This window comes from Puma concolor, chromosome D3 (genome assembly GCF_028749965.1).
Source record: "Puma concolor isolate L17-30 chromosome D3, mPumCon1.1.hap2, whole genome shotgun sequence".
In the NCBI taxonomy this organism is placed as follows: domain Eukaryota; kingdom Metazoa; phylum Chordata; class Mammalia; order Carnivora; family Felidae; genus Puma; species Puma concolor.
Window position 1 is genome coordinate 80,589,536 of NC_141678.1, and position 27,056 is coordinate 80,616,591.

The 27,056-nt window shown below is 47.0% G+C and overlaps 1 protein-coding gene across 4 annotated transcripts in view; it reads left to right on the forward strand.

Moving 5' to 3' along the window:
* TNFRSF11A (TNF receptor superfamily member 11a) overlaps positions 1–19,398 on the forward strand; it is a 57,245-nt gene extending 37,847 nt beyond the window's left edge. For all 4 annotated transcript variants that reach the window (XM_086683159.1, XM_086683162.1, XM_086683161.1 and 1 more), the window contains 4 exons: positions 237–350; positions 3,433–3,485; positions 4,833–5,595; positions 17,577–19,398. In XM_086683159.1, coding sequence (XP_086539285.1) covers positions 237–350; positions 3,433–3,485; positions 4,833–5,595; positions 17,577–17,929 — 1,283 coding nt within the window. In that variant the 3' untranslated portion in view covers positions 17,930–19,398. The remainder of the gene's footprint in view (positions 1–236; positions 351–3,432; positions 3,486–4,832; positions 5,596–17,576) is intronic.
* The last annotated feature ends 7,658 nt before the right edge of the window (positions 19,399–27,056 follow it).

Below are 27,056 nucleotides of genomic sequence, written 5' to 3' on the forward strand. Positions count from 1 at the left end.
CGGAGGGACGCCGGGCGCGAGGCTGGCAGCAAAGTCACTTTCCCCCTTCCAGAGGTCAGCGTTCTCTGCACACCTGCCATCAGAGTTGGGGACCGTCCTTCTTCTCTGCTGTCAGACCAGCATCCTCCACTCTGGGGTTTGATTCAAAGGGTTTTGTTTTTAAACAACAATTACAATAACTAGAGAATGATGTGAAATCATCTTTAACACCTTTTTCTTATTTTCTTCCAATACAGAATCCAAGATATACTTGCCCGGTTTAATTATTCTGCTTCTCTTCATATCTGTGGCATTAGTTGCTGCTGTCATCTTTGGTGTTTACTATAGGAAAAAAGGGAAAGCAGTAACAGGTATTGTATCTACACTGGTTTTTGAAAAGTAATCTCAAAGAAAGCAGATCCCTTTCTAGGTTCAGGAACTGATGACTCTTAGGCTGTGTGTTCACGCAGGATAGATCATCAGGTGTGAATGAGTTGCCTTTTTCCAAGAATACCACCGTTTTTAAAAAATATTGAAAAAAAATTTTTTAATGTTTATTTATTGTTGAGAGAGAGAGGTAAGTTGAGAGTGGGGGAGGGGCAGAGAAAGGGAGGCACAGAATCCGAAGCGGGCTCCAGGCTCCAAGATGTCAGCACAGAGTCCAATGCGGGGCTTGAACCCACGGACCGTGAGATCATGACCTGAGCCGAAGTCAGACACTTAACCAACTGAATCACCCAGAATATTTATTTTGAGAGAGAGGGTGAGAGAGACAGAGCGAGCAGGGAAGGGGCAGAGAGAGAGGGAGAGAGTGAGAATCTCAAGCAGGTTCTGTGCTATCAGCGCAAGAGCCCGATGTGGGGCTCAGTCTCGTGAACCGTGAGATCATGACCTGAGCCAAAATCACGAGTCGGATGCTTAACCAACTGAGCCACCAGGAGCCTCAAGAATACCAACATTTTTAATGCACCCACTTAAAATAGAGACAAATGTTCCAGTAAATGGCAGACATAAAGTTTTGACTGGGGTCTTACCTTGCAATACGAAAATGAAATTATGAAAGTAAAGTATCTTCTATTCAGTAAAATTTAGGTGCTTGTTCTTAGAATGAATAATCGGATGTTACCTTATAGCAAGAGCAACTGATGGTGCCTTTTAGCCTCACGTCACATTTGGCTTCTACACGACAAAGCTGAAAGAGTGTCGTTTTTAAGAAAGGATTCCTTGGGGCGCCTGGGTGGCGCAGTCGGTTAAGCGTCCGACATCAGCCAGGTCACGATCTCGCGAGGTCTCGCGTGATCTCGCGTGAGTTCGAGCCCCGCGTCGGGCTCTGGGCTGATGGCTCAGAGCCTGGAGCCTGTTTCCGATTCTGTGTCTCCCTCTCTCTCTGCCCCTCCCCCGTTCATGCTCTGTCTCTCTCTGTCCCAAAAAATAAAATAAACGTTGAGAAAAAAAAAAAAAAAGGATTCCTTGAGCGATTTCTTCATGCTTTCAAGGTCAGATCTTCCTCTCTTGGAGCACCTGTTGTCCCGCCATCCTTTTTCCATTTTCAGTTGCTCGGGTGTTTGTCATATCCACCTCGGCTTGGCTGTGGTTCGATCAGTTCTCCTGTATCACATGCATGGACTTCATGAAACCTCACATATCTTGCTGTTTCCATTAACGTCACGTTACTTGATGTAACACGGGGTAATCAAAAGTTTTTAAACAGGGAAGATGATGTTTGAAGATGCTTATGTTAAGCAGAGAGCAGTGTTCTGTTCTCTTTGAGTCTACTCATTATTGAATATTTTTATTTAGCGATGCTCCACGTCCCTAGCGACCCAGTAACTAGGGATTTGAATAATGCATGTTCAGATGGTGAGGGTCACTTGTGGAGTTTATGTGAGATAAACAGATTTCTGATCTTTTGGGGTTTTTTTTTAGTTTTTGTCTCTGTAATAATCTCTTACTGCCATATCTTCTCAGTGAGAAAGACGATGGGTCTACCAATTACCGAATGAAGGTTTAGAGCTATTGGCTTTCCCTTCATCTGTTCATGGGGCACACGTGTTTTGGCTACCAGGGATGGGACTGGCACTGGGGGCTCGTTACCGAGCACCACAGTGAGACTGAGTACTAAAAAGGGAAATTACGGAGCTCTAGGTGAGCAGATAACAGGGGGTCCTCTGACCTTGGGGCCAGCAAGGGTCTCCCAGAAGAGATACGGAGCTGAGATCTGAAGGCCAGTTGGCATTAGTTAAGGTTAGTGCCGCTGGAGCAGAAAGTCAGCACCAGCGTGAGATGGAACTGGATGGGGAGGGGTGGCCAGATGATGGAGCGCTGCAGGCTTGGGTTCGGAGTTTGCTCCTTATCCTTAGCAAAGAGCAGTGAAAACAGCCCTCTGGTTGTAGATGGAAAACAACTTTGGGGGTGCAGTAAGAGTGGATGCAGACATACAGTTAGGAGGGCTTTTGCAGTCATCTGGGAGAGAGATCATCTTAGTAATTATGAGTATCCCCTCTGCGTACAAATATCCTTTCTTAGTACCATTTGGGATTATCTAGTACGGATCCCTCCAAGGGAAGAGCTACAGGTTTCCTTTTATTTGGGGTAACTTTATTTTTGTGTAATTTCAAAAATACAGAAAAGACGCGAAACTAATAACAAAGGTCATTGCAGTAACTGACACATACTGAATATTTATCCTGTGCCAGCACGCTTACGTGTTTTACGAGCAGTCGTGAAATCACAACGGCACCATAAGGCGGGTGCTGATATTTCTCCCGTTTCATGATGAGGAAACTGAGGCTCAGAGAAGTGAAATGGACCGGACAAGGTCATGTAATAGGGAGCATTAGCTATTATCATGACCTGATTATCTTCTAATGGAGAATGGACAGCACCCCCCCCCCCCATCAAAGTCAGCGGAGGTGGGCTAAAATTCTATCTTTGTAGAACATAAATTCATAGGTTTTATGGACTCGGGGCCCGCTGGAGCTCAGGGGGGGCCTGCCACAGCCTTCCGGCATGCAGTTTCCCTGTGTTGTACAGACATTGGAGTTAGGGTACTGGAAAGTCAGTGTCCCAGACCAGTGTCTTCTTTATTCCCCCCGCAGTGCCCAGCCCCACCTGCCCATCCCTCTTCCCTCGTATCAAAGAAAACTTGCAAAGGGAAGGAGAACCCCTGAAGTCCTAGCAGCCGCTCTGAGTGTGCCCAGAGGAATTTGGAAGAACGTCAGTGCGTGATACTTGGGCTTTGCAGAGATCAGAAAGTTCTGGTTTCGGTAGGAAGAGTCTTTGAATTGGTTGATTTTTTTTTTTTTTTTTTAATGTTTTCACTCTCAGGAACTCTCACTGAAAAGACTTGCAGAGGACTGTGGTTAGAGATACACGCAGCTGACAGAGTGGTCAAGAATACTGAATTAGAGGAAATAATAATATGAAGTTCTTATCCTTACTTTGTTTTTCTAGCTAATTTGTGGCACTGGGTCAATGAGGCTTGCGGCCGCCTAAGTGGAAATAAGGTAAATTTAAAAGTCTTAAGTGTCTCCTTAACGTACTTTTAACAGTAGGCTGTTGACTACTAACATGTAGTCATGTTAGTACATCTAACTGTAGCGGTTGGTAGTCAAATGCCGAGCCCCGCTGGGAAAGGGGTAAAGCCTGGAGGGACGGAGCCTCCAATCCCAGGATTGGTCGCTACAGGATAAGCCAAAGCCCACACAGCTGCTCATCTAAATGCTGTTTTCTTTGCATTTCATGCCACGCATCATCTCTGTGCACATACATCAGTTATGTTGCTTTCTGGTGCCAGTCTTGATCGCCTAGGACAGATTCTGAGTAGGAAAGAGCTGCCATCTTCCTTTACTCCAGAGTGATTGAAAAGAGTTATTTTGGTAACTTTTAATTTTGATATATTCAAAATTATAGAAAAGCAGTGAGAATAGCACACAAAAAACTGCCACATGCCCTAAACTCAGACCCAGCAATTGCTTATACTGTATCATTGGCCGTCTGTCTGTGTGTATATGTCTATGTGTGCTTTTATTCGTGGTCCATTTTAGAGTGAAAGGCAGACATCATGCTCCTATACCTTTAAATGCTTCAGGGTGAATTTCCTAAGAGCAAGCACATTCTCTTACATAACCTTAGAACCTTTATCAAAATCAAGAAATGTAATAGTGTTACGAACTATTATCCACATGTGCTATTAATTATTAATATGTCTTCAATTACCTGATTCTGTCCCTTAAATCTATTGTCTTTAAGACATGAAGAATATAAACTTTAAACCGGGAGCTCATCCTGATTCTCCCAATTCCAATCCCAATCCCAACACCACAGGATTCATTCGGTCTTTCCCTTACCTGGATTTGAATCTCCCCTCTCCCATTCCCAACAGGATGAAATGTGGCACCCGTTACTGTCAGCATATTTGCTCATTGGCTCAATGACGGAACACAGAGACAGTAGTTTCACAATTACTAAACTGTACCACAGCAAAAAACAAAGCTACTAGCTAGAATTCATTATTTGTTTACAGTTTTGTTTTTTTTTTTAATTTAGATTGAACATATATGGACAAAACACTGTGTTCTAAAGTTGAGTTAGCCCTTTGCCTTATTTGGGTGTGAACGTGCTGTTCGTGGGAAATGCAGTTTGATTCATTCGTTTCTGGTTGGATTCCATTTTAGGGTTCTCCCCCATTCTGTAATGTTAAATAACACAGGCAAAATACCATAGTGAGTGGTCCATCTGTACTTGTCACGGTGGAAATAATTACTATGAACCATTTTCAGCTGTGTTTAGCAGGAACACGTTCTAGTAAGTGTGGGCATTAATACCTGTGCCTTCTGAATTGAAATCTGCAGGAGTCCTCAGGCAACAATTTTAGCAGCACTCATATGGAAGCCTCTAGTCAGCGTGAAATTTGTGAAGGTGTCTTACTGCTGACTCTGGAAGAGAAGATGTTTCCCGAAGATATGTGCTGTCCAGACGGCGTTGGCCTCTGTGGCGGTGTGTGCACAGGGGGTGGTCCCTGTGCACAGGGAGAAGATGCTGGAGTGCTCACCTTGGTCAGCGAGATTGAGGGGGACCCCTTCAGGCAGATGCCCATGGAAGATGAATATGTAGACAGGCCCTCCCAGACCCCAGACTCTTCACTGTCCCTCCCTCGGCCTGGCAGCAAATCCACACCCCCTTTCCCTGAGCCCCTGGAGGTGGGGGAGAATGACAGTTTAAGCCAGTGCTTCACTGGCACAGAGGGCTTGGTGGATTCTGAAAGCTGCAATTTCACGGAGCCCCCGTGCAGGACCGACTGGATTCCCATAGCCCCCGAAAAGTACTTGCAAAAAGAAGTGGAGGGTGGCAATTGCCCCCACTGGGCTGCCAGCCCCAGCTCAGCAGAGGGCTGCGCAGGCTGCAGAAACCCTCCCGGGGAGGACCGGGAACCCCTCACGCCTACCGCGAAAAGTGGACCTTTGCCCCAGTGCGCCTATGGCATGGGCCCCCCGCCTGAAGAAGCAGCCGAGGGGACAGGCCAGCCCACGGACGGGGCCGACGTAAGGCTTCCCGGCTCGGTGAGGGGAGGCCCGGGGTCTGGAAGCCCCTCCAGTGACCAGCCACCTGCGTCTGGTAAGTGATTTTCCTGGTCCCTTCCTTCTGAGCTTTAAAAAAGTCCTGTTCTTTATGCAGTGTTTGAAGGCAAGTGTCCCAGACCATTTGGGGAGGAAGGATGCTAACGTGGGGAAAATTTTGCTCGCACGTTTCCTCCTGATAGACCTCTTTGCAGGGTGGGTTTTGACCCCGTCCGCACGTTGGGTTTGTGACGGGTGTGTGACTGTATCCTCCACCCCCCAGGACTGTCTTCATTTACACATGCCTCACCGCCCGCCCCTGGCAGTGAGCCTCCCAAGGCAATGGCAGCATTGACCTCGGGACTGGCTGAAGTCAAGGCGTTCCCTCAGATTTCTGGGTTCTGTTTGTGTTTTTAAAGCAACCTACTCCTCAAAGCTCCCGAGAAAGCTTTTATAATTTTCAGGGGACAAACATCGTTTAGTTAATTCTTAATCAATTAATATTTATGGAGAGTATCTCGGTTCGATACCAAATTCATGATGCAGTATAAATGTCCTTTGATGCTTTATATGAGAAGCCCCTTTTACAGCCACTGCATATAATGTATTTATGGAACCAGGAGGATAATTTTACAGTTTAAAATCATGATAGAGACTTATCGTTGCATCACTGTTTGAGCACGAATGGCCCACCAATTATAATAACTTTTTCCCCAAGGCTAAGACGCCGTCTGTTTTATCATAGTTATAAGGAACTTTGCCGCTGGTAGTGTGAGCTCTGGGTTTTATCTACCACGTGGGGGGTCAGGGATCTCTCTGAGAGTCTTCCGACAGCTATAGACACTCTCTCCAGAAAAATGAATAAGTGCACCTATACCATTTAAAGGGCTTCACAGGGGGTGCCTGGATGGCTTGTTCAGTTGAGCATCCGACTTTGGCTCAGGTCACGGTCTCGCGGTGCGTGTGTTCGAGCCCCGAGTTGGGCTCTCTGCTGTCAGCACGGAGCCTGCTTGGGATCCTCGGTCCCCTTCTCTCTCTGCCCCTCCCCCGCTGGTTCTCTAAATAAACAAACAAACAGACTTAAAAAAAAAAACTATAAAGGGCTTCACAGACTCCTCCCACCCTCAAAAAGGAAAAGGAAAAAAGCCCATTTGTGGACCACCTGTATCCTAGGATGCCTTTTTCTTTTTCTTTCCTGCCTCTTTATTTAGACCACAAGTAGTACCAGCGGCTGGTCTTTGAATGATTTTATGACCCTGAGGTAGCTAGGTCCTACCCGAAACACAGGGTCTCTTCTGCCTCATGCTGGCGATGGCCCCTGGCTTATTTGATAGAAGAGTGTACTTTAATCTGTCTTCTAAGCTTTGCGGTTTTGCTGTAACTACACAAATTTCCTGACGTGTAAATTCTATTGTATCAATTCTCAGACTGAAAGGAGGAGATGCGTTTGGGGATATTTTCAAAGAACCGATGTGTTCTTCCTTCAGAAGACCTCAGCGTTAAGATTTTCAGGAATTTCCATAACTGAAAGTTGGGCTCTACTCTTCGTTTCTATGATTCTACTTCTTTTTTTAGTGGTTAATTTTCTTCCTATCGGTCATAGAGACATACGAAACACTAGCGTTTTGGACTGTGGGGAGCTGGGAAACCAAAGCTGAGTGTGGCCGTGGCCATGTCTTAGTAAGACTGCCACTGTGTGAACAACTTCAGCAACTGTTGGAAGAAGAGTTGGCCGAATTTGTTTATTTTTTTTTAAAGTTTATTTATTGGGGGGGGGGGGGTGCAAGTGGAGGAGGGGCAAAGGGGAGAGAGAGAGAATCCCAAGCCTTCCCAGGCTCTGTCAGTGCAGAGCCTGACGCGGGGCTTGAACTCCCGAACCGTGAGATCGTGACCTGAGCCAAAGTCGGATGTTTAACTGACTGAGCCACCCAGGTGCCCCATGTTGGCCAAACTTAAAGAGAGATTTTTTTTCTTAGTGTCACAAAGCCAAAAGCTAGATCTGTGGTCTCCTGTAAAGAGTTAAAACAATGCCCTAGTCTGTTTTTTATTATCATTTCTTTTCTCCAGCACTAAACAGCTAGGCATAGAGGAAAGAAAAAAAAAAAAGTGTGTCATCAACTAAGTGGTGTTAATTTGCAGAAAGTTTACACTGCTTTCTCTCTGTTCATCTGGTGCTTAGCCATGCAAAACATCCGTGAGAGCCCGCGTGTGGATGCCAGCAAGAGGGCCAAGTTCATTCTAGCCCGAGGAGAAGCAGCAGCCAGACTGATTTTTGAGGCTGGGCTGTTCTCTCCATAATTGCTTCTGCATGAACAAGCCTTCTGGTTTCTGGTCAAAATAGCACTTCCTCATTATTGCTTTTTTTTTTTTTTTTTTAAGATTGTCATAATGTACGTTCTATATAATGTGTGAAAGAATGGAGCTTGAGTGAAAAATCAGAGGGAGGTCTATTCGTATTTGATCTCCTGAAAGCCACTGTGCTCTCGAGGACTTGAAGGAGGTGGCTTTTTTTAATTGGGTTTTAGATTTTTAGGTGTGGTTTTTTATGTTTTAAACTTCCGGAGGCGCCTGGGTGGGTCAGTTGGTTGAGCATCCGACTGTTGGTTTTGGCTCAGGTCACGATCTCACGGTCATGAGGTTGAGACCTGCATGGGGCTCTGTGCCGAGCATGGAGCCTGCTTCAGATTCTCTCTCTTCCTCTGCCCCTTTCCCCATTTGCACGCTGTCTCTTTCTCGCTCTCTCTCAAAAATAATAATGTAAAAAAACTTGCAACCAAATCAAGTGGTTTCTGGAAACAATGACATGATTGGGTACTTCCTCAGTAGGGGTGGGGGGAGTATCTCCTTCACACCCAGCATCCCTTGGAAGCGAATGATGGTTCTCCAAACAGTTCTACAAGCATAACTTTTAAAAATAATATCCAACGTTAAGGCTATTTTCTCAATGTTATAATTCTTTCTTTTTAATGTTTATTATTTTGAGAGGCAGAGACACAGCACGATGGGGGAGGGGCAGAGAGAGAGGGAGACACAGAACCCAAAGCAGGCTCCAGGCTCCGAGCCGGCAGCACAGAGCCCGACGTGGGGCTCGAACCCACAAACCATGAGGTCATGACCTGAGCCGAAGTCGGACGCTCAACCGACTGAGCCACCCAGGCGCCCCTCAGTGTTGTAACTCTTAAAGAACGGTGAGAATTGTTAGCAAAGACCCATAAGGGGAACGCATCCATTTGGTTATGTCTTCTATAACCACTTCTTAATTTACATCTTAAATTACTATCCTGATGACGTAATGGTGGTTACCTTGGTTACAAATCCTTTCACCTGGAGTTTGGAGAATTCTCACTGTGTCTAGAAAATTATTTCCTGTGGAAGAAAGAATAATGGGTCTGTAGTGACTGGTGACTTGTTTTTGGCCCCTGAAATCACTTACTTGGTTCAGCCACTTTTGAGCTGAAAACCGTTGTTTATTTACAGGGCCCACAGTGATTATTAACGAACACCAGCTACATACTGATTTTTCTGCCATATCTTTATTGACAGTCTACTGAGCCACGGAGACTTGGGAAAGCTTGCCAAGCAAGTAGGGATTGAGGTGAAGGAGTGGACAACTGAAGAAATCAGTAACTTGAGATCACAGCCTGCTCTCTCCTTCCCCCGCTCACCCACCTCGGTTCTGGCCAAAGCCAGCCCCTTTTAGTACGAACACCCCTCACTCTCCTCTTCTGTGCTTCTGTTAGTGCCAGCCACCCCGCCCGTGCACTGGCCCTTTTTCCAGACCGCCCACTCCTCCTGTCCTTCCAGGTCCCAGCTCAGATGCCACTTCTGGACAGAGAGGGCAGGCGTGCTGCCTGCACGGCGCCTTCTGTGCGCTTTCTGTCCTTCTCACTGAGCCCGGCACCCCCACACCTTTATCAACGAGCCGTCTCTAGACAGCCGCGCCATTCAGTGGGAATTTCCATGAGCTTTGCCACACCTGATCTTTCCAGTCTCTCCCAAGGTGACTTAGTCACGGCGTGTCCGTCTCATTCATTCATTCAGCCAGTCATGAGTAACTAGAGAACAAGAGACCATGTTTGTTTGTTCCCTAAACTCACTCTCCACCTCCTACTTCTTCAGTCTGTTCTGGGGAGCGGGAGGCCAGGCAGGGGACTGAAGGGCTGACATTAACTATCCTGGACAGACCTCAGTGTCCTGGGTAGAGGAGGCAAAGGTGAGCTGGCTCATGCAAATGGCACAGACACACCAAAGCCAATTCCTGGGAGCCAAGGGCACTAGAAGATGAAGGGCACTTGCCCGTTTCTCCCATCCCTGGGTCCCCCTCTCTTGACATGACTATTCTTGACCATCCATTTCCACCCGGAAAGGACAAATAAAGGCTTTCCTACTTCAATTTTCTTCCCTTTCCCTCCACTCCCCCCAGGCAATGGACAATGCTCTATCTCTTTTATTTATTTATTTATTTGGGAGAGAGAGAGAATAAGTGAGGAAGGGGCAGAGAGAGAGGGAGACACAGAATCTGAAGCAGGCTCCAGGCTCTGAGTGGTCAGCACAGAGCCAGGCACTGGGCTCAAACCCAAGAACTGCAAGATCATGACCTGAGCCAGAGTTGGACGCTTAACTGACTGAGCCACCCAGGGGCCCCCAGTGGACAATGCTCTGTTTCTAACTTTCTTTTCTCTCCTGTTAGAATGCCATCCACTAGCTTGGGTTTCACTTTTAGCTAAGTACTATAAGGGCAAGTATTAGGTCAGTGAGTCTATAAGTTAAAAATGACATTTTATGATTTGGTTATTGGGCAATATTCATTGGTACTAGAAGTCAATGCGTTATTTCAAAATATATGAAAAATTTGTTCCCTGTATACTTTAATTCACTCCTGCTTGCTGTCTCTCTGTTCTGATGGGGCTCGCTCTGGAAGAGTTTCATTCGTAAGCCATTCTAACTAACTTTCGAGCATGATTCAGAATGGAACTATTAAATACTGGTTCCCTGCCCTTATCATCATATACTCCATTCCTTCCAAATGCCTAAAACAGAGCTTACATTTCCATAAAAAGGAAAATCACATGAGAAGCATATGGGTTAAGTATAAAATAAGATTTTAAAAAATTCCAAAAGAACTCCGTGTAGCCTGGGTAGTTTGAGTGTATTTGTGTATATTTTTAGTTCTGTTCCTTGGAAGAAAATCTACATGACAATTGGGTGGTATTATTTGCTATAGTTCTTCTGATTCAGTATTCATACGTTATGCATTTTAAACAACATAATAAGCTTTTGAGAAGAGTATGTATTACCTTGCTTAAAAATGTGAATTCTGCCAGAAATTGAGTTCTTAAAATGAAGCTTGTTTTCTCTGCCCAAGAAATAGAAATTCCATGGAGTTGGCCATTGTGATGCATGGACTTATTAAAGTGTAGACATCTTTCTGATCATGGTGGGACACTTCATTTGGCCATTGTTTCTGTTGACTTCAGTGCTATTTTTAGCTCTCAGGTTACCTGGAAAATCTGCTAGTTAAGTCACATGAAATATTAATCTTAACTGAACCAATCCATGTTTAATGTTAGAAATTCTTTGAAATTTCTAATTTAATAAAAGTCATCATGTCATTCTGGCTCCCAAATCCCACTTTTAGGTAGCTTGAAATACAATTCCCAGTCTCCCTGTGTTGAGAGACGAGTAGACTATTAAAAAAAATTTTTTTTTTAATGTTTATTTATTTTTGAGAGAGAGAGCATATGTGAGGGAGGGTCAGAGAGAGAGGGAGACACAGAATCCGAAGCAGGCTCCAGGCTCTGAGCTGTCAGCACAGAACCCAACGTGGGGCTGGAACTCATGACCCACGAGATCATGACCCGAGCCAAAGTAGGACACTTAGCCGACTGAGCCAGCCAGGTGCAGTGAATAGACTATTGTGACATCCTGATTATCTGTTATGAAGCCTAGACCTTAAACCGCTGCACTGCTGCTTTACGTGGGGTCTGCGCAGCAAGTGATGCCTATCACGGCCTAGGAGTCCTCTCCCTTCTGCCAGTTGTCTCAGGAGCTGCTGTTTTCACAATCGTCGGTTCTTTTGTGAGGGAAGCTCTTTCTTTCCCATGCCTCCAACCCCATCTTTGTCCTCAAGTGACATGAAGTTACAGTCACTGCCGGGGGCAGCCTAGCAGGGGAAAGCTGTCGGAAAGGCAGCTGAGGAAAGTTAAGGAAGGTGGGGAGGGACCTTTGCTTTGCTTGTTTTCCTGGAGGCTCAGTAGAGACGAAAAGCCTCAGGCCTTTGTGAGGCATCTTGGATAAGCCTCATCTACGCCATGCTTCCCTTGTTACATTTTCTTTTTTTTAATGTTTATTTATTTTGAGGGGGAGAGAGAGAGAGTGCGAGAGTACAAGTGGGGAAGGGGCAGAGAGAGAGGAGAGAGAGAGAGAGAGAGAGGGAGAGAGAATCCTAAGCAGACTCCCGCTAACTGCACACTGTGCCGTCAGCACAGAGCCTGTCGCGGGGTCCATCCTGTGAACTGTGAGATCCTGACCTGAACTGAAATCAAGAGTCAGACTCTGAGCCACACAGGTGCTCTCCCTTTTCATATTTCCCTTAGCTACCAACAAGGTAGCTGCGTCCCCCTCTAAGAGCAGAACAATCTGGGGCTTTCCTTGCCACTCACTGGAAAGAGCTACCCCTTCAGGGGCCGCTATCAACTGCAGAAGCCACGGCAACCATGCTGAAAAGGAGGCCCCTCGGCACCCACGTGATCAGGCAGCTTGCTGCCATGGCGACCTGCTAACTCGCCGTCCCAGGGCCTTGCCCTCTCTGGTCAGCTTGCATAACCCTATACAACCTTTGGGACCTGAAAGGAAGAAAACGCATTTTAAGGAATGATTGCTATTAAGAAGAACAGTTCAGGACTGAGGTGTATTACATGATAAGGATATTACCAGCTCCTTCTAAATTGACCTTGATCGACTCTCGTGCTGCAGGCAGGTCATAACGGACTTGGGTGAGGAGAAACGAGACCATGGGGGTTTAGTGTAGAACTATACAGATGAGTGTTCAAACCAGTGACAGCCGTCATGATGAATTATTTCAGCGAAGAAAACAGAAGTTGGTTAGATTTCTAGAGGGAAGTTCCCTCTCCGTCTTCAGGACATGTTGAGATCCTCCAACAAGACAGGGATGGAAAATAACATTACCGCCTGGCACATTGCACCAATCCGTTTCCCTGCGAGTTGCACACGCACAGACACTACGTTCCAGGGGTAGTGATGCCATCTGCGCACCTGAGCCTGGTTCTCTCTTTCCCAGGGATTTTCAGACCCATCATCTCATTGGACCCTTGTGCCGTCCTGCGGGTATTCATGCGTTCATTCTTTCGTTTAACAGGTATTGTGTGCTGCTCCGTGCGGCCGCACCCTGCCAGGCTGGCGGGGCTTGAAACTTGATTCTCATTTCACAAACTGAGCAGGCCGAAATCTGGAGAGGTGTTAGGTGGCTTGTCCCGAATCCCACAGGTAGGGAGGGCTGAGCGGAACAAGACCGGAAGCTTCCAGACCCCTGCTCTCTCCTCTGTCCCTCCCCACTGCTCACTCTCTTGTACTCAGGCAGCCACTGACACCTCATCACTTTAGTCACCAGTTGGCCCCTTCTGCTCTTCAGGGACCACGGCACCGGGATGACACTGACATAATTAGATGCCAGGCAGGTGAGTCTGTATCAGGAGGAGCCATGAGGAAAGAAGGCCGTTTGGCAGTTGCCATCCTGGAGGCAGTGTTAGCAGAGGGGGAAAGCAAACCTGGAATGCTCACACACAGGGCAGCTGCGGGCTGGTGGGCACAGAGCAGCCCGCCCGGCACGGAGGGAGCACTCAAAAATTCTGGATTTGGGGTGTTGTTCCCATCACTGTGGTTACCATGGAAACATATCATGGGATCCATATTTTAGTGGCACCAGAAGATAGCCTCTGCAGCTTAGTGTCTTACTAAACATTTAGTTCTTTATCGGTACAGAAAATTAGATTCACGAACACTTCAGCAATATTGAAAGATGGCCAACCTACGGGATGTCACCTCCAAAAAGAGTGAAGCTAAACGAAAGCATCTGTGTAGGGGAAAAACCCAGGGTAATACTTTTTTTAAGTGTATTTATTTGTTGAGAGAGAGAGAGAGAGCACACGCACACGCATGGGGGAGGGGCAGAGAGAGAGGGAGGGAGAGAACCCCAAGCAGGTTCAGCACCGTCAGCGCAGAGCCCGATGTGGGGCTCAAACTCATGAACCATGAGATCGTTACCTGAGCCGAAATCAAGAGTCAGATGCTTAACCGACTGAGCCACACAGGTGCTCACCACCACCCCCCAGAGCGATACTTTCAAGGGCTGCCTGCCAGGCCAGGACCCACTCCATAATTTCCAGAACCCACTGGACAATGAAAACACGAGGTGTCCATGTGCAGAAATTAACAAGAAATTCAAGATGATGACCGTAGAGCAGTAAACCCGGCGCGGCCTTCTGAGTGCGGGGCCCCACGTAGCTGCACAGGTCACATGCCCGTGAAGACGGCTGTGATGCCACTTACTGTCATTGAGAAATCAGTAAAGCTTTTTAAGGAAGTTGAGTCTGTACCAGTTTACTACTCTCAAAAGTCAGCGTGGATGAAACGGGCTTGGACTTAACCGAAGGTAGTTTTTTGTCATTAATTATACCTTGGGTAAAGGAGAAAAAAAAAAACACACATGTGAAGAATAAAATTGTTTAAGAATCTCATACTCATTCTAGATAACTTTTCTTTACATCCTAATTGTTAGGAATTTACAGGTCTTGTCCACCTCCCCCACTCTGTCCCTACCTCCCCTCAAAGAATAATATTCTTGATCCGGCCTATGAATCAAAGAATTCTGAAATGTGTAAATGTATCTTGGGCAAAAGGATTTGAGTTCCATTTTGGAAAAAGAGAGGGGAAGGGAAGGAGGAAGGGAAAGAAAAAAGAATACAGCTTCTATATCAGAGATATTGTTTGCCATGAGGCAGTTGGCATGGGATAAAATTCTTAGTGTGAATAATTAAACAGGATCTTGATGTACAAGACGATAAAACATGGGCTTTTACTAGAGCTCCGACAAGATGAAGATTCTGACAAGGAAGAAGGTAAACAACAGTGGATTCATGATGATGATTTGTTGGAAAATAAAATTTAAAATGAGGGAGAAATTGTATATACCCTGACCTAAGTAGATAAATCTCAGTATGAAGACGGCAAAGAAGATGGGAGATTAAATTCAAAACCATAAATCAATCACACAGTGGTTAGCGATGCCCTCTGTGTAGTTTTACGTTATAAGGACGAACAAGAGCATCACCAAGTCACTGACATTGTCACAACAGACTAGAGGAGCTGTACTGAGAAAATCATACTTTTTAAAAACTTAATTTTTTTTTGAAGGAGAGCACAAACTGAGGAGAGGGACAGAGGGAGAGAGAATCTCAAGCAGGCTCCACACTCAGCAGAGAGCCTGATGCGACGCTCGATCCCATGACCCTGGGATCTTGACATGAGCCGAAATCCAGAGTCAAACACCCAACTGACTGAGCCATCCCGGGCGCCCCTCTTGAATATCTTTTTAAATTTAAAACATAGAACTTAACGTTCACGCTATTTTTAGTAAAGGCCATATGTATTGGGTGTTGATAGTTTCCTGAGACTTTTTTTACATGAACCTCACAATCTTAATTTCTACTCTCTATGTCTTTAGTGTGGAATGAGAAATTACAGCCATTTGCAAAGCAAATGTGAGTGCGAGATCCTTTTGCACGTTTCGTGTGTTTCATTTTGTTTCTTTTCTCCACAGTTCTCTTTCCCACACCACCGCACCAATTCAGCAGTTTGTTGAAGCTGTCTCTTGTCTCGAGTGCTCTTATTTGGGTCCTTGCAAAGCAGTCAACTTGGGTTTTTACAGAAACATTTCCCCCCCTTTTTTTTATTAAAAATTTTTAATGTTTATTTTTGAAAGAGAGACAGAGTGCGAGTAGGGGAGGGCCAGAGGGAGGGAGAGACACAGAATCCAAAGCAGGCTCCAGGCTCTGAGCTGTCAGCACAGCGCCTGACGTGGGGCTCGAACCTGTGAACCACAAGATCATGACCTGAGCCGAAGTCGGACGCTTCACCAGCTGAGTCATCCAGGCGCCCCAAACTTTCCCCTTTTTATCACACTTAGATTTTACCACTTCACAAAATAGTTAATAACATTTACTAATGAGTTCAGCTGGTAAAAACAGAACTGAGAACCACCTTGGTAGCTGGTGGGAGCAGAAAGGCATAGACGTACTAGAAAGTAGACTGCTAGTTTAGAGTACAATGTATGTTCTGAGCACCTGTTGGGATATTTCAGAGGAAATGGAGAACGTGGAGCCATCCAGCTAGCTGGTGAACGGGAATACTAGCTGGCTGCCCCCGTGTTGCTTGGGGGGTTATTAGGCAAATAAATCCCCACCACTACCTATCTTGAAATATATACTGCATACAACTGCCTGTGGGAGAAATAGCATGAGTCATAGATCTTCAGATTTGTTGCTCACATTTTTTTTTTAAGTTTTTACTTATTTTTGAGAGAGAGAGAGAGAGCACGCAAGCGGGGGAGGGGCAGAGAGAGAGAGAGAGAGAGAGAGAGAATCCCAAGCAGGCCTTGTGCTTCAAGTATAGAGCCCAATGCAGGACTTGAACTCCAGCACTGTGAGATCATGACCTAAACAGAAATCAAGAGCTGGTCACTCAACCGACTGAGCCACCCAGGCGTCCTAAGTTGCTCACATTTTAAATCTTATAGTTTCATGGGTCACTGGGCCTCCATTTCAGCTTCCCTGGAGGTATCTTGTGGGTAGAGGGAAGGCTCCCCAAAGGGATTCCCTGTAAGCTGTTGGTATTTTAGACCCTCCAAAACAAGCCTTCCAAATTTGAGGAAAATCTCTTCTTGTGGAGTGGTGATAGAAGGTTAATGTTTATAAATTGTTATAAAGCTGTGTCACAGTAGAGGAGAAAAAAAAAAGAGGAAGTTAACAGTGAGGAGCTATTTTGCTGTTCACCTCTCTGTCAGAATGAAAGATTTTGTTTTTGATACTGAGTGTTGGGACATTTCTGCATCTACTTGGTTTATGGCACTTCTTTTCACCTGGGACATTTCTAGCTATCAGTCTTTAAATAGAAGAATAATAGGAGTAGCAAGTTTCCTAACATTTGTTGAACTTTCTATTTTCCAAAAGGCCCATGAATTAAAGACTGGCCAAATCCAGACACCCACAAAGAAGTGATATAGAGCACCCCCCCCCCCCCCCCCAGGGACAAAACACTCCTCAGGCTTCCGAGGAAAGAATGATTTACAGGATTTGTTTTTGTTCCATTTTCGTCTTCTGAATCTCTTTTGTTCCAGGAGTTAAAAACGAAGTGTTAAGGAAACTGATTTAACCTAAATCAGTTAAATACTAAATCATGCCAAATACTGAGCCTGGGTGGCCCCCTGGCCCTCCAAGGCTGAACTGTCAGGGACCTGCGTGGAAGGTACAAAAAGCTAGGACAACTGGTCAGAGGGGAGGCTGGGCTGAAGTGGGCTCCGGGGTCCTATCTGGCAATGACCTTTCCGCCTGCCCTGCGTTCCCCTCCTGATGCACTGGACCTGACCAGGCCACTGGCTGTTTGCTGCAGGTAGATCTTGCGCATGCACACGCATTCCTAGGTAGCAGCTGCACCTGTGAGTCTTCCTCCCAGGTGTGCTCTCAGCAAGCTGAGTCCCACGTGGCAAACGACGACTGGAGCGTGGCCTGTGGTCTCGCTGCTCTCCTCTCTGCCCCTCCTTCTTCTGCCGCAGCCAGGCCTGCTGAGATGAAAAATGTTGGAGCCCCTCGGAGTGTCAGATGCACTTTAGAGACGGTGTCGGTGAGGAGAGGCCGCCGCTAGAACAGCCTGCTTTCTTGGGAAACTTCCCTATCACAAGACCAAGTTCTCACCAAGGGCCGATGACTCATCCTCTGCGTGTTCTCTCTTCCTCTCCCCTTGTAGGAAATGTGACTGGAAACAGTAACTCCACGTTTATTTCCAGCGGGCAGGTGATGAACTTCAAGGGCGACATCATCGTGGTCTACGTCAGCCAGAACTCCCAGGAGGGCCCGGCGGGGCCCGGCGGCGGCGGCGGCGCGGGGGAGCCGGTGGGCCGCCCGGTGCAGGAGGAGAGCCCGCCGCGCTGCGACTCGTTCGCGGGCCTCGGGCCGCGCTTCCCCGACCCATGCGCTGACCTGGAGGCGCGCCCGGGCGGGGGGCTGCAGGAGTGCGGCTCCCCCGGGCCCGACAAGGCCTCGCGGCCGGTGCAGGAGCAGGGGGAGGCCGACAAGGGCGCGGCAAGGGCGCGGCGCTGAGCGGCGGGTGACTCGCGGCGGACCTCGGGGCCATCCAGCCCGGGCTCGGCGGGCACCACAGGGGCCGCGCGTTCCAACTTGGAGGCGGGGAACCGCACGCACCTGCGCCTGGGCGGGACCGGGGCCAGGGGCGGGCCGGGAGGAGGCTCGCGCGCCTGTGCCCGGGCGGGGCCTGGGGACCGAGCGCACCTGCTCCCGGGCGGGGCCTGGGGGCCGCGCGCACCTGCTCCCGGGCGGGGTCTGGGGAACCGCGCGCACCTGCTCCTGGGCGGGGCCTGGGGACTGCGCGCACCTGCTCCTGGGCGGGTCAGGGCGGCAGCCCGGATCTGCGCCCAGACGCCCCTCTCTTCGGTACATCGTCAAATTACCTGACATTCTCCACCTGTCTTGCTCTTTATAGAATCGGGCACTTTTTAAAAACCTGCATTTGTGGTCACCATTCACTGTTACCCACAGTCACGTATCAACTGATGACACGGGTAGGCGTCGCTCCACTTTTTACCTCCTTGTAGGGTTTTCCTCCATCCCCTCCCATTCCCCATTATCATTTCATCAGTAGTTTGTCTCTTTATGGCATCTGTTTTAGTGATTGTTCTGTTCTTTTTGGGTCTCCCCCCCATATTTGTATTTCACTTCCATAACATTTTTCTTGATACAACCCCCCCCCCCTTTTGTTTTTACTCTGTAACGATTTTCTTGAAAATTATCCTTAGGGTGCTGGTCTTCTTTACATATATTTGCACCCCTTCTTGCAAGTAGGCTCCCTGTGTTTTGGAGACGGCTTTTTTGGGGGGTAGGGAGGTCTGTACTAAGCACTTTTGGGAAAAGGCTAGGACTGTGAAGCTTGGAGGGAGGCTCAGGGAGCAAATGGAGTGACTTTTTGTTTTTGAAATTTTTTCTGTGTTCTCGTTTTTTTAGAGGAAGGAAAAAGGGAAACCCTACTTCCCCCTGAATGTTTTTAAGACTCTGTCAATCCTCAGGCAGAACTAAGTGGTAGTGTGTCCTTCTTTCCCCCACTCCCAAAATGGTTCACCCCTGAGGTGAATGTATTTACTCATTCCCGTAGAGGCCGTCAGGTCCTAGCTGAATCTCTAAAGATCCAAGTTGCTGCAGCTTGGTGTTCTTTAAACAGAATCCTCATACTATGCATTTAAGAAAACTTATCACAGAGACACTTTTCTCTTAGACCAGCCCTCTTGTGAGGAAACACACAGCATGAGTCAGATTGAAAGGAATTACCCGGGTTGGTCCATCCGTTGTGGCGAGTATTTAATCTCCTCAGGTGCCAGGGGCCACAGGTGCCCAGCTGAAGGAGTGGCCATCATTGATTTCTCCCTACTGGTTGCAGATCTCTTGGAAATGCTGGAAAACTATCAGCCAGTTATGAATTTTAATGGAGAAGCAGAGGGTGGCTCTATAATTTATGGGACTCCTTTGCTGGCAAAAAACAAAAACAAACAAACAAAAACCCCTGCAGGGAGTAATTGCATTGCCAGGATGATTAGTTTATGGGAATTTACTATCTGTTCTGCCCATTTTGTTAACATCCATCCAAAAAGAGATGTTATGGGGCACCTGGGTGGCTCAGTCGGCTAAGCATCTGACTTCAGCTCAGGTCATGATCTCATAGTTTGTGGGTTCAAGCCCCACGTCTGGCTCTGTGCTGACAGCTCAGAACCTGGAGCCTCCTTCGGATTCTGTGTCTCCTCCTCTCTCTGCCCCTCCCCTGCTCATGCTCTGTCTCTCTCTCTCTCTCTCTCAAAAGTCAATATTAAAAATTAAAAAAAGATATTATAAAAGTGGAAGAAACGATTATACCTTTTGATATGGAATGTATTAAACAGACAAAATATGGTTCACAGAGTAGAATGCTGAGCTAAAGACCCAAGTTTCTGCTATGACTGTTATCATCTCACTGATGCTACTTTTAGCATTCTGCGCTTTCATTTTTCTTTCTGTAAAAAGCACTAGTGATCGTTTTTGACACTTTCCTCACCCAGAGATAACAAAAGGATGCTACAGTGAATGTTAAAGTATCTTGAGCTCCTTAAATAAAAGGTGCTAAATAAATACATAAGAATCTACTTTCAGAAAAAGGTAGTATTCTTTCCTACCCTGATCCCTACATTCCATATTGATCCAAACACAATTAAATGGTAGAAATGTATCGCAAAACAGGTCCGTATCTGTGTATTACAGAGATGTTTGTGACAAATGTAAATGGAATATAATGAAGACAATAATGACAAATTGGGGAATGTGACAAAGAGATTATTAAACTTATATTTGACCATAAAAAAATTTTTTTTCATGGCTTGTTTAAACAGGGCTCTTTGTAAGGTAATGGTGTGACTTACTCCTGATCTCTAAGTTGTGCTGTGGTGTCGGATGTTGGTTATATTGTGTCTTATTGGTCGAACCCTCAACAACAGAGTTGGGACAGAAATTGCTTCGCTTTGATGGTATATCTGCTCTTGATCTCATAATAAGAAAATTCTTTAAAATACAGGCTGGCTGTGCAGTGAAAGAGTTGAAATGGATTCTAGGGTCTCCTACCCACATTTAACTCAGCTACCAGAAGAAGGAAGAATTCATTTCTCTCTCTACCTGTAAGTGCAAAGAACAGTTTGAATGTGATGTACTGGAACCTTCCTCTGGTGGGGGAGGGGGATGCATCCCTGCGGTGAAATAAACCACTAACTTTTGGGGTCCCAGATCCATGAGCTGGCTTAGCTTGGTTGGGTCTTCAGGCCTGGGTGAGCCCGGGTAGGCTGACTTACCCACGTGTGGTCTGCAGGCTGGCTGGCTGGGGTTGGGGGCCAGACTGAGCCTGCCCACATGCCCCCTCATCCTTCCAGCAAGCCAGCCAGACCTTCTCTGGTGGTGGCAGAGTTCTGAGAGAGCAAGCACACGCGTGCCAGGCTCTTTGAGGCCTAGACTTAAACTAGCATGCTGTTACTTCTGCCACAGTCTTTTGGCCAAAGCGAGACATGGGCAGCCCAGACTTAAGAGTTGGGGAAAACAGACCCCCGGCCTTTAATGGAAAGAGTTGCAGAGGGAGGGATGCAAGGAGGGGGAGAGTGAGTCCCTTTTCCCATCTATCTACCTCACATCCCTTCAGTGGAGAGGACTGTGGATGCCCATGGAGAGACACCCACATCCACGGTTCAGTAGTGAAGTTCCTTCCAAAGCCAAGTGCACTTTCTTGGGGAGCTGGGTCTACTGTACTGCATTCCATTGGCACAGATCATGGCAATGGCACAGTTTGGAAAGTCGGGAAAACTGGTGAAACACCTGGGCAGAGGAGCCTGTTATATTGACAGAGAAGAGATGTCCTGTTCACTCTTCATGCTGAGTCAGCAAACAGCTCTTTATAGTTAGGTACTGGGCAAAAGATGAGCCTGACCGAAGGTTCTGTCTCTGGTGGAAGAGGTGTCATTTCGAAACGTCTGCCCGTTGTCTGAGGGGCCGTGACTCCCCTTGGCCATCTGCTTTGGAGAGCCGTGGGGTCCTGTGGGGCACCAGTTGCATAACCCCCTTTGAGGAGAGGGAGTAAGCGTTCAAAGGCCTAAATGAGTTGTCGTTTTTATTTAGTGTGCTTTTTATGCCTGGGCCCTGAGCACCCCTGAGAAAGGGGCTGAAGCCATCTGGAGAGTCCTGAGGCATCTGGGGACATCCTAGGGAGTTAGCGAAGACTTTAGACATTGCTGTGCTCACCAGAGGAGCTTCTAGGAAGAGGTTATCTGTGGAATTCCTGCCGGCCGCCAAGGGAGGGCCGTGCTGGTTGGTGAACAGACTGCCTTGCTGCAACCGTAGCCTTGCCAGAAAGAGGTGGGGACCTAAAATCGGGCAGTGGTGGGGCCAGCAGCAGGCACAGAATGTCCGGTGCAAGCACTGAAGCCGAGCCCAGCAGTGAAGGGGGGCCCAGACGCTGGGAATCCTGGACGGGCATTTCCACGGCAGCCCCACTCAGGAACCGCCTCCCTTGGTGAAACAACCCAGTGTCCCGTAAGGTTTGAACAAGGGGAGCACAGAATACATTTCCAAGTGGAGAGGAACACAAGTGGATTGTGACCCTCTAAGATCCTCTTTGCCCCGATTTCTCATGCTCTTCTGAGCCTGACACTCAGTCTCTGTCTCTGTCTCTCTCTCTCTCTCTCTCTCCCTCCCTCCCTCTCCCTCATTACTACCCAGTTATCTTGACCCCAGGGTAAAGTTGAACCTCCTTCTTAGTTAACAACTCTTTCTTCCGCTCCCCTTCGTAAAGCTGACTGTGCAGGAACACTTTCCAAACAACAACAACAAACTTCATTTAAGAATAAGGTAACTGGGGAGCTGGGGTGGGGGGCGCCTGGGTGGCTCAGTCGGTTAAGTGTCCGACTCTTTATCTCAGCTCAGGACATGATCTCATGGTTCACGAGTTCAAGCCCCACACCCACTCAGGCTATACGCTGACGTCACAGAGGCTGCTTGGATCTCTCTCTCTCTCTCTCTCTCTCTCTCTCCCTCTCCCCCTTCCCTGCTAGCATGCACTCTCTCTCTCTCAAAATAAATAAATACACCTAAAAAAAAGAATAAGATTAGGAATAGCATAGACGTTAAAATGACAAATTGCAGGACTTTGATAGTAACTTCATTCTACTGCAAGGCACCGGTGAGGTTCCCCTGTTCCCCTATGTAATGGGACGAGCAGAAGAGTAGCAGTCAGACCTGAGGTCAAAACTCAGCCCTGCCGCTCACTTACGGACTTTCCTCCTGTGGCTTGACTTCTTAGCCTTATCTCCCACATATGTTAATTGAAGATGACAATATTAGCGTATATACGGTTGGTGCGAGAATGAAGTGAGATGAGTCCCTGTGCACCGGCAGAGCTCCTAGAAGATGGTGGCTGCAGAGCCCCATCTGTCACACGTCACTCTCCCTCTGTCTCCTACAGCTCTCCATCCCTGGACTCAGCGGCGGTCTCAGACCTCATGCTCACTTCCTGTAAACTCCCCCCGCCGTCCACCTTGGACGCCTTCCCACTCTTTTTAAAAAAATTTTTAATGTTTATTTATTTGGGGGGGGGAGGGGCAGCAAGAGAGGGAGACACAGGATGGAAGCAGGTTCCAGGCTTGAGCTGTCAGCACAGAGCCTGATGCGGGGCTCGAACTCACAAACCATGAGATCGTGACCTGAGCCGAAGTCGACCACTTAACCGACTGAGCCGCCCAGGCGCCGCTCCCACTGTTTGAAGCTGGGTCTGAGGGCTGTGCCTTTTCCGTAGCGAATTCACAAGACTGTGATGGCTGACCCAAACTTGTCATCTTCTGCCATCACCCTTGGAGAGAAGGGGGCTTATGTCCCATGTAGCCCATAATATACTGCCTTAACTGGCCAGTACAGTTAGAATGGACTCTGGTGGGCCCTTCTCTCCTGGCCTCAGACATTTGGGGAAACCGAGGGATAGCAGGTTGAAAGGCTATGTTTCTTTTTCTCCCAGTGTCCCTGATGTCTCTCCCAGTTTGGGAAGGATAGGATAATGAATTGGCCACCAGCTTGGAAGAGGTGGCTTATAGGCCCAAGCCCCTTCGGGGGGGCGGGGGGTAACTGGAGTGTTTCACTGTGACCCAGGCTCTTGATTTCTTATGGGCAGGTGTAGCCCCGGAAGTAAGCTACGTGGACTATAAAGTCATGAGAAAAACTACATTCTTTTTTTTTTTTTTTTAACATATTTCTAATCCCTTCTAGATGGTATTTCTTTTTTTTTTTATTTTTTTTATTTTTTTATTTTTTTTAATTTTTTTAACATTTTATTATTTATTTTTGAGACAGAGAGAGAAAGAGAGAGCATGAACAGGGGAGGGTCAGAGAAAGAGGGAGACACAGAAGCTGAAACAGGCTTCAGGCTCTGAGCTGTCAGCACAGAGCCCGACGCGGGGCTCGAACCCACAGACCGTGAGATCATGACCTGAGCCGAAGTCGGACGCTTCACCGACTGAGCCACCCAGGCACCCCAGAAAAACTATATTCTTAAGATGAGACTCTTATGAGTTGTCTTAATTTAGGCAGAGGCGGCAAAACATCTTACCCTAAAGTAGAAAAGCAAATTCAATTTATTGACTTTTGCGACCTATTACAATGGCAAAGAAACCATGGGAAAATGCATATTTAAAGTGCTTAAAAGAGGGGCGCCTGGGTGGCTCAGTTGGTCGGGCATCCAGCTCTTGGTGTCAGCTCGGTCTTGATCTCGGGGTTGTGAGTTCGGGCCCTTCGTTAGGCTCTGTGCTAGCTGTGGAGCCTGCTTCAAAAAACAAAAAATAAAAAACCACAACAGATAAGTAAAGTTCTTAAAGAAGCTTTTTTTTAGATATTTACTATATCAGTGGAAAAGCAACCATAATTTTTGACATCAGGTTTATTGAGTTTGTGATTTACCTCCAGTAAGATTCACCCTTTTTAGGTATACATTTTTATTATAAATTGTGACAAAAATATAGTTGTACAGCCACCACAATCAAGACATAGACTATTTTCAGCACCCTAAAACTTCCTGTTTCTTTTTCTAATCAGCCCTCTTTGTGCTACCTCTGCACCCTGGCAACCACGATCTGTTCTCTGTCCCTATAGTTTTGCCTTTTCCAGTATGTCGTGTAAATGGAATTATATGGTAAAGTAACCATTCGAGTTTGGCTTCTTGCCCTGAGGCTCCATCCAAGTTGTTGGAGATGTCAGTAATTTGTTCCTTTTTGTTGCTGAGTAGTATTCCGTGGTATGGATGCTCCACAGTTTATCCATTCACCCACAGTTGGATTCTCTCCAGTTTGGGACTGTGTATATAATTGCAAAATTGTTTTTCAATCAAAATTGTTTTTCAAAGTGGCTGTGCCATTTTGCATTCACATCAGCCGTGAATGAGAGTCGCAGTTGATCCACATCCTCATCAGGACTTGGTATTGTCACTTGTTTGTTTTGTTTAATTTTTTAAAGTTTGTTGAGAGAGAGAGAGAGAATCCCAAGCAGGCTCTGCCCTGTCAGCTCAGAGCCTGAAGTGGGGCTCAGATTCACGAACCATGAGATCGTGATCTGAGCTGAGATCAAGAGTCAGACGCTTAACCGACTGAGCCACCCGGGCACCCCAGTTGTTTGTTTTAATCTGAGCCATTCTGCTAGATGTATAGTATCTCATCGTGGCTTTAATCTGCAGTCCACAGCTGAGCATTTTCTCATATGCTTATTTGGTTATCTTTATCTCTTACTTGGTGAGACATATGTTCCAATCTTTTGCCCACTTTTTTTTTTTTTTTTTAAGTAAACTCTATGCCCAATGTGGGGCTCAAACTCAAAACACTGAGACCAAGAATCACGCGCTCTACCAACTGAGCCAGCCAGGGGCCCCTTTTGCCCACTTTTTAATTGGGTTGTTTGTTACCAAGTTTTGAAATTCTTTAGATATTCTGGATACAAGAATATATAGGTTTTTAAGGCCTTTCTACTTCAATGGCAAAGAAACCATGGAAGAATACATACTTAAGGCTTTTGGAACATTCCGGAAGTATTTACTATTAGAAAAAATAAAGATATTAAAGTTGTTTTTATTTTCTAAGGAAGTTAAGTCTCAGGAGATGTATACCAGTAATGTTTATTCAAAGTAAATATGTCCACAATGAAACCGCATTTCACAAGAGGACTCGCAGTGTCAGGGCCAAGAGCCACCATGTGCTCAGGGGACTGTCATATCCTGTAAGGCTTCATGGAATGCACAGCAGTCACATTTCTAGGGAGCACGCTCACCCACGGAAACTGCGTTTTGTGAGTAACATGCTGTTAGACATGTCTTTTATCGGCCAAAGAAACATGGAATGTTTTTCTATTGATATTTTCTGATTTTTTTTAAACTTATTTATTTGCATTCAAGGTATTTAGCATACAGTGTAGTGTTGGTTTCAGGAGGAAACCCAGTGATGCATCCCTTACCTATGACACCCAGTGCTCATCCCAACACGTGCCCTCCTTAATGTCCGTCACCAATTGGATTATTTTTTTTAATGTCTATTTATTTATTTTGAGAGAGAGTGAGAGTGCATGCATGCCAGCTGGGGAGGGGCAGAGAGAGAGGGGGAGAGAGAGAATCCCAAGCAGGCTCTGCACTGTTAGCACAGAGCCTGACGTGGGGCTCAGTCTCACGAACCGTGAGATCACGACCTGAGCCGAAACCAAGAGTCTGACTCTTGGGGCGCCTGGCTGGCTCAGTGGGTTAAGCATCCAACTTCAGGTCAGGTCACGATCTTGCGGTCTGTGAGTTCAAGCCCTGCATTGGGCTCTGTGCTGACAGCTCAGAGCCTGGAGCCTGCTTCGGATTCTGTGTCTCCCTCTCTCTCTCTGCCTCTCCCCTGCTCACGCTGTCTCTGCCTCTCAAAACTGAATAAACGTTAAAAAAAAAAAAAAGAGTTGGACACTTAACCGACTGAGCCACCCAGGTGCCCCCCATTTCATTCTTTTTATATTAATAATATTATATTAATGAGCTACTGGGTGAGGAGAAAAAAATGAAGACAAACTCCATTATCCTCTGTGTGTGGAAATGAAGAGAGAGATGGCCTTGGGAATAGATAGATTTTGTTATCAGGGGAAAGGCTGTTGATCACATGAATGGAGGGCTACGTCATGTCTGTTGGCCGGAGGGTGACAGGGGCTCTTGTGCCCTGATGAATGCCTCCGTAGTTGGCCCTTGTCTGCAGGGAGGAAGCCCAGCACCTCCCAAGAGGGTCAATGCTAGGGAGCTTCTCGAAGGATCAGGATCATCCTAAGTGAGGTCCCCCAGCAGGAAGGACACCAAAGGCTCCAGAGGGACTCTTGTGCTGGTGGTGGGGTTGGAGCTGGACAGGCGGGGGCTCCTGCAGGCCCAGCCTCCTCCGACCCAGCTCTGGAGACAACGGCCGGCCGTGCGCGAGCAAGGTAAGTCTGCCTTTAACCCTGGGGCCTCGCCTCCCCTCAGCAGTACACAAGTGTCTGTATGACTGGGACAGTGCTAGACAGTGACCAGAGGCTGTGACAAGGCACAACTGAGCTCGCTAGCCTTTCTCCTCCTCTCTGGGGTGTTTGGAATGATAATCTGTTCCCTTAGACTGAGTAAGAGCTTGGGTTT